The sequence below is a fragment of the Limulus polyphemus genome, unplaced genomic scaffold, assembly GCF_000517525.1.
Source record: "Limulus polyphemus unplaced genomic scaffold, Limulus_polyphemus-2.1.2 Scaffold4720, whole genome shotgun sequence".
Lineage (NCBI taxonomy): Eukaryota > Metazoa > Arthropoda > Merostomata > Xiphosura > Limulidae > Limulus > Limulus polyphemus.
This window is the reverse complement of record NW_013670330.1, coordinates 11686-23526: the sequence shown is the minus strand read 5'-3', so window position 1 is coordinate 23526 and position 11841 is coordinate 11686. Positions and strand designations below refer to the sequence as shown.

At 30.6% G+C, this 11841-nt stretch overlaps 1 protein-coding gene across 2 annotated transcripts in view; it reads left to right on the top strand.

Annotated features, from left to right (window-relative positions):
• The window catches only part of LOC106471595 (ATP-binding cassette sub-family B member 8, mitochondrial-like), a 59515-nt gene that overhangs the window by 38196 nt on the left and 9478 nt on the right, over positions 1 to 11841 (top strand). For both annotated transcript variants that reach the window (XM_013932207.2, XM_022400210.1), the window contains exons 8-9: positions 3686 to 3771; positions 4797 to 4894. In XM_013932207.2, coding sequence (XP_013787661.2) covers positions 3686 to 3771; positions 4797 to 4894 — 184 coding nt within the window. The remainder of the gene's footprint in view (positions 1 to 3685; positions 3772 to 4796; positions 4895 to 11841) is intronic.

Sequence of the window (11841 nt, the reverse complement as noted above, 5' to 3'; positions counted from 1 at the left end):
GTGAAGAAGGGAGCAAGTTGCACGTGGGGAAAAAAACGCACCGGCTTTAAAGGTCACACCTGAACGCTCACATCCTTTTAATTATGTTTGAAATTATGAACATTGCTCAACATCATGAAAATTAAACCTTATTTTCAATAAGCAATCCTGAAAAATATTTGGGGGTGCTTAACTTTTTTCCAGGTGTATAGTTACCCATATATTCCTCTAGATATTATATTTTACTTTGAATTATGATAGCTACCCTTCTTGTCATATTTTACACTGCTAGTAATTTCAGCTGGGTTTTCAGGATCATCTCTCTTTTTTTTTTTGTGCTTGAATGGTTTTTATTGGCTCCGTAAGTATGCATATTATTAGAATTGTTTTTACCAAATCCAGTTTGGCTTTAAGTAAATAGCAGTGATAATAGTGGGTTTGCTTATTCCTCAGTTAAACTGGCTTTGACCTTGAGGGTAGTGTGTTTATTAGACTGTGAATCTGAGAGTCTATGGTTCATGTCCTCTGATCACAAACTTTTACTGTGCACTTTAGGAGTAATGGTTAAATTCAACTATTTGGTCAGATAAGAATAGCCAAGAGTTGGCTATATTCCCTGTAATCTATTTGGTTCAAAATTAGGGTTGGCTGTGTGCAGGTAATCCATATGTAACTTTACATAAACATTCTAAAGAAACAAACAGTTTTTTTTCCTATTTAAATTTTAGTTTTCTATTTTTTATTTCCTTTTTCACAGTAGCTTATGTCATTGCAATCCTTTCCCATTTTTGACATACTAGTAATTCTTTTTTAACAGTAAGCTTACAGGCATTGTTTTTAAACAAACAAACATTCTTGTTTTATATAGATCTTTTTGTTGTTCTGTATTTTGGATATTTTAATTTTTGAATACTTCTTTTGATAGGCCAATCAATCACACATCATAGTGTGTTGATTAGGTGTTTGTAAGTTTCTGTGGTTTACTGGGCTGTTCCTTACAAAATAAAAAGCCAGATCTGATCCAGATCTTGAAAAATCAGGTCAGTTTAGGTTTAATATTAGAATATTATGGAAAATATGCCAGATCTAGAAAAAGTGCCAAGTCTGCTGACCACAAAATACTAAATGTTTGTTATTTTTATGTGAATTATAGATCAAACTGTACACAGAAGTTTTCGTAGATTAAATAAGTTTAGTTTTTGATATTAAAGGCTGGTTTCCCATGTCATAGCTAACATTAAACTTATGAACAGTAGCATTGGTAAAGGTGGGTAAGATATTAAATACACAATAACAAAGCACCAATTGTATAGTGAAAACTTATCTGCATTTTATAAATACATGCAATATCTTTAACGTTTTAAACATTTCTTTATTTATCCTAATTTATTGTAATTGTTATTAGATTTTTAATATCTTTCCAATATCTCTTCTTTCCCTGTCCATTGTACAAATTCTGTAGTAGAGAAAAAGTTGGAATTCCTGTCATATATATCCAATAATTACACACAGATCTTTTATTGAAAGTAACAATTTAAGAATGATGTAGTACCTTAGCTGACTGAGGTAAAGTTGCTTATAAACTTAAAATTTATATGAGTTAGAAAAACTAATTTCAATTCGACTTCTCCAAATCATCATCAGTGTTCAGTATTAATATATCTTTTTTTTCTCTGTTGCTGTTTTCACTGGCTTACCCATACAGTTTTCAGAAATTACTGAAAGGCTGACGAGATATTAAAAACACTGTTTGTTAAATGTATGTAGATGTAAAAGAAATTAGGAACTAATGATTGTTTAAAACTTCATCTTACAAAAAAAAAAAATTATTGAAGGATACCATGCTGCAATAACAAACTAGAATAGCAATGTATTACTTTCATGTGATCTTGTACATCAGTCTTCCAATGAAAATTGGATTCATAAAGTGAATTAATTTTATAATTGATAATTGTAACATCAGTTTATGGTGTATATTAAAACAAAAGCAGCTAAGTAGACCTAGCAGAATCAGTGTTACAGACTTGGCATTAATAGTGGCCAGATCTATTAAAATTATATTCTAGATACAGAATGATTATCTCAAGATCTAATATAAATATGGCCTGATCTGTCAAAGATTTTCCATATCTGGCTACATTGCTTGGTCTGCTACAGATCTGTATAGATCAGACCCAAAATGCAAGTTTTTTTAAAGGGTGACAAAAGAGGCACTTATTTTTAAAGTTATTTGTGTATAGTTCTACTTTTCTGAGCTCTTTATACACTTAATTGATCTGGCAAAGATAATTTGGCCAAAACATTGAAATATTTTATTCATTGCATTTTAATCTATATATTTGTGGTATTTTTGGTTCAAAATTAGAATTTTTGTTAAACTTATTGATGTGAAACGTATATATATATATATATATATATATTGATTTAGATTTTGTTTCTTAATAAAACAAGTGGATTTTTTTATATGCAGTGGTCCAGAATAAATAGCAAACTACCATAACTGGGAATCTAAAATTCATTGCCAATGCAATATTACCAAAGCTCACACAATAAATTCCTTGAAGTAATCTCCCCTCCTGCTTTATTCTAATGGTCAAATCACTTTTTTTCTTTCTGTAATGTAGCTAGTTATTAATTCCTGAGTTGTAACTGGTGAATGATGCTGCCTGTGTATTTGTCTTTAATATTCTACTCACTAATAGTAGACACCTTTACCCTAGTTTTACCAGTTAGTTCTAGTAAACCATTAATATCAAAAGAAAAAAGTAAGTAATCTTTACTCTTCTCAGGTGAACTTTTTACATAATTTTAAAAATCGTGCTAGAAATTTTTATGTTTTAAAGAATACTGTGTTTTACATCAGTAAATTCAGAAAGTGGTTATATATATCTGACATCAATTTAACTCCTCCTCAAAAAGAGAACTGGCCCATTATGTTCACACTTCTGCCTAGATAAATGATATAAAAGAAGGCTGCAAGGGTGAACATAATCATTTTTTATAAGTAAAGTGATGCTGAATGATCATATGGAAGTATAGATATTTCCTGTTGACTTGTTTTAGAGTGATAGGCTCATGTGAAGCTGGTTGGTCCATGCTGCATTGCTTCTGATTGTGACATTTTTATAGATGTTGTGCATTAACTATTTATGTGAAAAACGTCTAGCTGCTGTGAAATAATGACCTTGAAAACCTTCTACTGTCACTTCATGTACAAAATAGTGAATGGCTGAAACTTTTGTAACTGTTTCAGAAGTAACATCTTTATTATTCAAACTATTTGAAGCTTTGCACTGTCAGTTATGGTTTGTGTTTTAGAGGAACACTCCTGAAGTGAAACATGGAGTGTCCAAGTAAAGAAAAATAACAAATTTGGTGTTATAAGGTCATTTATTTCTAGTATTAAAATGTAACTGTATTTGTTCTTAGGTATCTTATAATAAATAGAAGAAAAGTAATGTGTATTAATCCTGTGAGTATTAAATACATTTTACAAAATATGTTTACTCCTCAGTTGCAATAGTTTTTATGTTGAAATATAACACACAATGGATTTTATGTAATTGTATTTCATGGGTTTATTTATTTTTTTAAGATTTATTGCAAAATGAAGGTTGTGATTGGCCCTAATGATGAAATAAAGTGTTCTTTCTTGCAAGTTGCACCTTGTGTTGTTATTGATATTCCAATAATAAATCCTATCTAGGGGTCCTATGCTGCAGCAGTAGCTGATGAAGCTGTAGGGAATATCAGAACTGTGAGAGCTTTTGCCATGGAGTACAAAGAAGAAGAGTATGTATGATGTACTTTATTCGGTTGTGTACATTACAAGTATATTACTGATGAGAAAAATGAGCTATACTTTGTGTTAGTTTTAAGGGTGAGCTTTTAGTATTCAACCTTGGCAGAAATGTTTCCAATTAATTTTTACTTCACTTGCTGTTTCATGTATCTCGTAAGTAAGTACATGAATTTGTTGTCCATGTGAATCTTGTTTTTAAATGAAAATATATCTTGTATTGTCAGAAGTACGTACAAAGAAGTGTGTTGAAAGTTTGAGGTAAGGCAAATAAGATACTAAAGAGCTGTATCCAAATTAGTTTTGTGTCTTTACCCTTTTATCAAATGTCTGTGAAGCATGGTTTTAAAAGTGAAGTGTTTCAGTTGATGTAACAAACCTTAAGTAATATAAGTGTTTTATTGATATAAAAATACTATACTCACCTTATGATAGGTCTATTAACACTTATGCAAAAACTTTACATGTTGAAATGCTAATTGTAAATTAATATGATAATTAATAATTTGTAATTGCCTAATTAATAAAAAATTAATTTGGAGTTTGTATGTTTCTATTTAAAGTGACACAAATTCTTATTTCTAATTTCATATTCTTATGTTAACTAATTCACATTTGATTGGGCCTTCTAAATATATTACCTGAAAAGTGTATAAAATTCATGCACAATATACTTGTATGTGTGCATATATGTATAATGTTTCTTATGCATAGGTTTAAATCTGGTTCTTATAAGAATACCTAGATACTGTTAATTTTAAAATATTTTTCTGAAATGTTTATTGAAAATTTATAGATATAAGTAAGTAATAATGTATCTGAATTTCTAGGCAAATACTGCATGGAAAAATAAAAAATATCACAGCATATATAGTAGGCTACTATGATTTGTTAAGAAACCTCTATTGTGTAAAATTTATGCCCAGTGTTTCTTAGATTTGGATTGATTGTTTATTTACATTGACACTAAAAACTGCAAGTATTTATAGTCACAACTGGCAATTTTGAATGTTTTTAGGTTATACAACCATGAAACTGAGGAAGTCAGAAAGCTCAATACATCTTTAGGGATAGGAATTGGGGCCTTTCAAGGACTAACAAACTTGGCACTAAATGGTAACTACTAGGATATTAATATATTGATTTTTTTTTATTCCCAAGCTATGAAAAAAAAAAAAATTTCTGATATTAATGCTTTTATTAAGTTTTTCTTTACATTCCCTTGGTCTCTGTTCATAGAAGAGATCGAGTATTTTAGATTAATTTTACTTGGAGTAGATCATATGTAAAGAAATAATAATAATTTGCTCAATATTTCAATTTTAGCATTTTTTGGGGGGAACAGTAAACATATCCAGAGATATAAGAAATATTGAATCTTTAGATGTGCATGCTGCTCTAAAAGACAGCTACTGCTGAAACAGAAAGTCAGAAGGTACAGGTTGTGTTTTTATGTGAAGTAGTTTGGTAATTCATTTTGATCTAACAAGGTTGTTTCCAGTAATACTAGAATGTATAGGTTGCAAATATATTTTGTTACATGTTTCAACTACATTTGTGATGACCCAAACAAATGTAGTCAAAATATGTAGCAGATTATTAATATAATTATTAATTATGTTAATTGGAAAAAGTAGTTAAGATCTAAATTCATTTATTGTATAATTAACATATCATTAAAGGGCAGCAAGAGTTCTTTTAGTCCATCTAAGCTGTCCAATCTACTGAATTAAACAAAAGCCTTCAATGAAATAAAATTAAAAGCCAGCCATTATCAAATATTTTATCAAGATTTCCTTTCAACTCTCTTAAAATAACTGCATCCACCAAATCTGAAGGCAACAAGTTAGAGAAGCCAACCACCCTGTTAGAAAAGTAAAGCTTTCTTAGTGGAAGATGACTTTTTCCTTGCCAAAATTTATATTTGTGTCCCCCTAGTCATACCATTATCACCATTGAATATGAAAAAAGATGATGCATCAACACTATAAATCCACTTAATCTTAAATATTTGAATAATATCCCCTCTAAATCTTCTTTTTTACAAGTTCAGAGATCTTAATCTATCCCTATATGATAACCTTTCCATCCCAGGTATCATTCTAGTAGCCTTTCTCTGAACCATTTCTAACAATTCAAGATCCTTTCTGAGGTAAGGAGTCCAAGACTAAACACAATACTCCAAATCTGGCTTTACCAATGACGTGTACAAGGGTATTGTAACCTTTTTAGACTTGTATTCAATATTTCTTTAGATAAAACCTAAAATCATGCCACTAGGCACATTGCTTGGATAGTTTAAGAGACTGATGACTAGGACACCAAGATCTTTCTTCCATAATACAGTTAAGGTTATTTCCATCAAATTTATACTCATAATTCAAATTTTGATATCCCACATGCATTACTATGCATTCATTATAATTAAAAGCCATCTGCCACATATTTGTCCAACCCACCAAATAATCCAAGTTCTTTTGTGAAGCAGTAGTATCCTCCTTACAGTCAGCAACACCTACCCAAAATTTTAATGTCATCAGCAAATTTGAATAATCTATTCACCATTCCTTCATCTATGTCATTGGTGTAAATCAAAATGAGCCCAAATATACCCCACTTGTAACATTAATCAGTTATTAAGTATTAACATTAATACTTGTTTTTCTTTAAATAGTACCTTATTACTATTTATTGACACTAAGCCTTGGTGTTCTTGTATTTGTGAAGTTTTTGCACCATAATGAGTGTTATGTCTCTATGGAACATCCTTTCTGACCTCAATGTACACTATTGTATTTTTAATACGTTAACCTCCTTGGTGTTCTTGTATTTGTGAAGCTTTTGCACCATAATGAGTGTTATGTCTCTATGGAACATCCTTTCTGACCTCAATGTACACTATTGTATTTTTAATACGTTTGGTGTTCTTGTATTTGTGAAGCTTTTGCACTTTGTTTTTGTTACTTTTTCTTTTGCAAAATTTTCAGTTCCCTTTTTATGAAATTAAGCTTAACTTTCATATTCATTAACAAAAAAGTAACAACCATTCATATTGTTCTTACATGCAGTAGATGGGCAGATAAAGAGGGCTCCAATGTGTCTGGACCCCCTTATGAGAAGAAATTGACCTAGAAAAACCCACCTACAACCCCTCTCTAGCCAGGACCTCTCCTCCTTTTCTAAAAATCTTGTATTAATATCATGTAGGCACACTACTAGTTATATGTAAAAAATAAAATAAAATTACATAAACTGCAATAATCAGTAATTCTAGAAGCAGGAAGATAACTTAGAATAACTTCTTGCAAAACATAAATGAAACACCTTGATATTTATTTAACTGTAATTTGGCTTCAGTGATTAGAATTTGGATTTGGTGTGGTAATCCTTGAAGCAGGGCATTGCACAGAGTCTAATGTTGCAAGAAGAACAGTAGAGCTCTAAGTGTGTGTACTAGCTTTACCAGTGGTGTTTAGTGACGTTAAATAGCAGTAAATGGCAGAAGCATCCAGTTAGCAGAGAAAAGTGGGTCAAATGCTGCAAAATCCAGAAGTAAAGTTTACCCTGAGACTGTCTTAGGGTAACTGCTATGGAGGTTAATTTATAAACACCATAATGGCTATATTTTTCTAATTCTGTCTTCTTGTTATTCAACATTTTGCCCAAATTATTTTGAAGGAACATATGTATTTGTGTCATTATTTAAGTCTATAAATTTAATAAATTTGTTTTCTGAATTGAGAAGAGTTATAAAGTTGTCAAGTTGACATTCGGAGCCAAATCATATCATAGCTGTACCAATATTTGACAGGTGTGTTATTTTCATCACTAAACAATTTCGTTTCTAAATTATAAATCATTACTGATATAACAGACATACCGTTGTTCAAATACTGGAATACACCCTTTTGATCTTGAAAAAAGAACCCCCTAAGGGTTTGAGTAAAGAAAACAATGTTAAAAAACATAATAGGCCTAATACTATTGACTTTTAATAAGTATAATTGAACATTTATATTACACAGGCCTGAGAATTTAAACTTCATAAAAGTTGTTTTGGTTTTAGCAACAGATTTTCCATAATTCAGCTATGCAGATTTTGAAAATGATAATAATTTTTTTCTATCACGTAAGTATTTTTCACAAGTTGAAAAAGATGAAAAAACTCTTAATTAGATCAAATTATTATTTCATTTACCACACTGAGCATTTTTTATTGTTATGTTGATTAACAAAAATACAAACAAACTGAAGAAAAAGGAAGAACATTGATGTCAAATGAATATGCATCCTCATTCATCCTGATTTTTTTGTGAAATCTACGTCTTTTAGTCTCAAAACTACGTATTGTGGTTTTTCTTTTATGTATTGCATTATGATGTTTTGTGAAAAATTTGTTGAAGATGGAGAAAAATGGATATCGTTTTTGGATTCAGTGTACAGGAATTACTGTAGAACATGTAAAAATTTCAAAACAATAAAACCATTGCAGGCCTGTGTTATTAATTACATAATCTAACAGTTTTATTTTACTGAGATAGTTTGATTATTTGCCAACACAGTTTATTTTATTTCTATCACCTGATTTTAATTCTAAAATATCTGTAAGCATTAGCACTGTCTTCTTCTTCTGACCTTAATCCCATTCTGGTATGGGAGTTAGTTGCTTAGGTCTTCCTTCTCTATAGATTACAGTCCGGTGCATCATTTTTACTTGCACTGACCTTCTTATCATCACTGTCCATCACATCTCTCTAACTTATTTTCTGTCTTCCTCTACTTCTTTGTCCTTACAGTGGCATTTCCAATGCTGTTCTTACTGAACATCCTTCTTTAATTTTTACCACATTTACAAGCCAACTCAGTATTGTTTCTCATGCTTTTTCTGTCATATTACAGACTCCAACTCTTTTCATTCTCTCCAAGATATTCCAAGTATCCAGTTTAACATTCTCATGCCAGTTTTTCTAAAATACCCTCTTCCTTTCTTCTTCTGGCTCAAGTTTCTGCTCCACAAAGCAGAATTGGCTTAACTATTGTTGTAAAAGTTTTGCTCTTAAGCTTCAATGTATTTTTTGTCATTACTCATCCTTGATACTTCCATTCAGCTCTTACTCTTTCCCATACTTCCATCCTCCTCCTTCACTAATGTTGAATCCTAGATACTTAAATATATTTGATTGTTTTATATCAAGGTTGTAACTGTCTTTTATCTTCAACTCTTCTTTTCCCCATCTGCTGCTTAGCATTACCTCTGTTTTCCCTCTGTTTACTTTTAACCAACCTCTCTAGAATTTCCTGCCACATCCTGCAACTCTTCCTCTGTCTCAGCTTTATAACCAAACCATCTGCAAACAAGAAGTCCCAAAGCATTCCTCTTCTTTGCTCTTCACTCAAACCATCCATCAACTGTTCCTGTCTCAGGATAAAAGCACACTGTATTTGTAATATTTAGCACTGTAATTGATAAGAAAAAAACACTTGTCATATAATCTAAGAAGCAGTCTACTAAAACAAGACACATGAAGACCATTGAACCCTTATCTTTTACATTTTTGTGGTTAAACACAGTTTGGCACTAATCATATTTATCATATGTGAGTTGAAAGTGTTCACTATATCATCATTGTCAATTTCTGTGGTGGAGTAGGTCTACAGAAAGTCTATTCCCATGACTTGCCCTTACTTAACTCACCAAATTCTGTTAAATACCAGGTTAAGGCAGTGGAATGACTACAAAAATTTAGTTATATTGGTCTGAAACCTCTACACATTTCTACATAGTATGCTAGTTTACTCCATAAACAATGTTTTACCACACTAGTGACTATTTCACAAATGCAGGTTTGTGAAACCATAATTCTGGAACTTATTCTTTCAGGGTTGGCTTTTACATGAAAATATATTATTGCATAATAAACATTTTTATAGAAGAACTAAAAGTATAAAATTTAACATTAATTTGAAAAGAATGAAACTAGTCACAATTTTTTTCTAATAACCTTAATTTAAGACTACTTTTTGTATTTTTGAGTTAGTACTATCCTCTAAGTGAATTTCTTTATTATGTTTCTTTAACAAGAGTCTCTAGTGGCTCAGCAGTGAGCTTGAGGGCTCATACCACTAAAATCCAGGGCTCAGGTCCTTGCATTGGACATAGTGCAGATAGCCCAATGTTTAACTTTGCACTAGAAAAAACTAACAAAAGTTTTATAATAGAATAAATATTAATGCATTAGAATTATAATATCATAGTTTATTTTTCATGATTTTAATATCTTAAGGGTGTCAGTGACTCACTTTGGCAAATAATAACGTAAAGTAACTGAAACTATTCATTTTTACTTAAAACTGGAAAAATAATATTCTCAAAAGATGTTCTTACCAAACTGAATAGGAAATGAAACTGTACAAATTATTGCTCTCTAAGCTTTTCCTTGACATTAATACAGAGATAAAACTGGACAAAAATTGGTTTCAGATCTTTTCCTCACTATATTATATAGTAAAATAATTACAAAAAAAGGAATTATATATATGTTTTGTTATATTCTGAATATTCAACTTGACAAATTAAGCTTTATTAAGTGAAATGATGGAATTTTTTGAACTTACATAGATGTGGATGTAAAAAACATGAGACATACAAGTTCAGCTCAGAAAAGTACAGTAAGGTAAAAGAAGTTCATGAAAGGTTATACGTTTGACATAATAGCAAAAAGAGGGGAAATGACCTTAAGTAAGTTAACATAATTATGTTAAAGTAAGAATTTGTTTTACTTTCTAGTAAATACTAGGTATTGATTATAGGCTGTCTTTAAATGATCTTACTGCCATCTCACTTGGAAGTGCTCAACTTTAACCCGATGACTACCGGCTACTAACTTTCTTAGTAGGCAATGCAAGTCTTGCTATATTTCATTCCAACAATAAAACTAGTGGACGAATATTTTTCGAAAATTCATAAATACTTTGACAAATGTAGGTAGGTTAAGAAACATAAAGCCTATTACGTTTAATAAATTTAGTTTTTTTGCATTATGATCTTTAATATCTTGGAAAATTACATTAGGAAATGGTATTTATAAGAAATGATTACAATATTTATATTTGCTACAGATTTGAACTTATTGATTTTAATGTTTTAGTACATTATTTTGAAATCCCCCAAAAATTGTATCCTCCATAAAATGCAAATTTTATCTGTTTTTAATTCTTTTAATAATCACGTATACTTCTTATGGTTTCAAGTAATATATAGACCCATAAATAATATTTGTAAATAAACCTAAACAATAAATGAGTATTTTTATTTTTAACTAGGATTTCATGTTTATATATGTACATAAAGACATTTTAATTTTCTTTCATAAATATATTTTTATTTCAAGTTTATTTTTATGTTTCATTGCAGCCGTACTTTTGTTTATTGTGCCACATAAACCGTTGGGTCTGCAGCGTGAACTTTGTACGTTGTCCTTAAACTATCTCACCCCTTTTGGTGGTCACTCTCGTTCAACCGAGCGAGAGTGCATGCGCATTTGAACGTTACTGTAGATATGATAGTAGGAAAGTTTTTCGGTACTTGAATATCATTTCTGTGAACTTTCAAACAAGTTTATTTCAACATATGTCCGTGTATGTTGTTTCAGAATAGAGACAAAACTGATTGCCACTACTAACAAATGTATGTAACAGTTCATAGTACAGGTGGTTTCAATAAACACTGCCTGAGCCTGACCCCTTGTTACTTGATACATCATGTTAGAAGAGATTACCAAACGATACAGACACCATAAATTACAAAGAAAATTACTTTACAGCACTTAAAAGATTAGTCCTGGTCACATTCCTCTCATTACAGGCAAGATTTATGTTGGAATGTGAAACTTGAGCTCTTCAATGTATTGAGACCCCAACTGTGAGAATGTCATAGTTTCCCTGTATTATTGGGATGAATGTATTTAGCCTGTTTCACAACCAACATATGGATTTTAATTTTTCACTACTGAGTATGAACCATTTGCAAATTATCAGAATAAACTATATGTATATATATATAT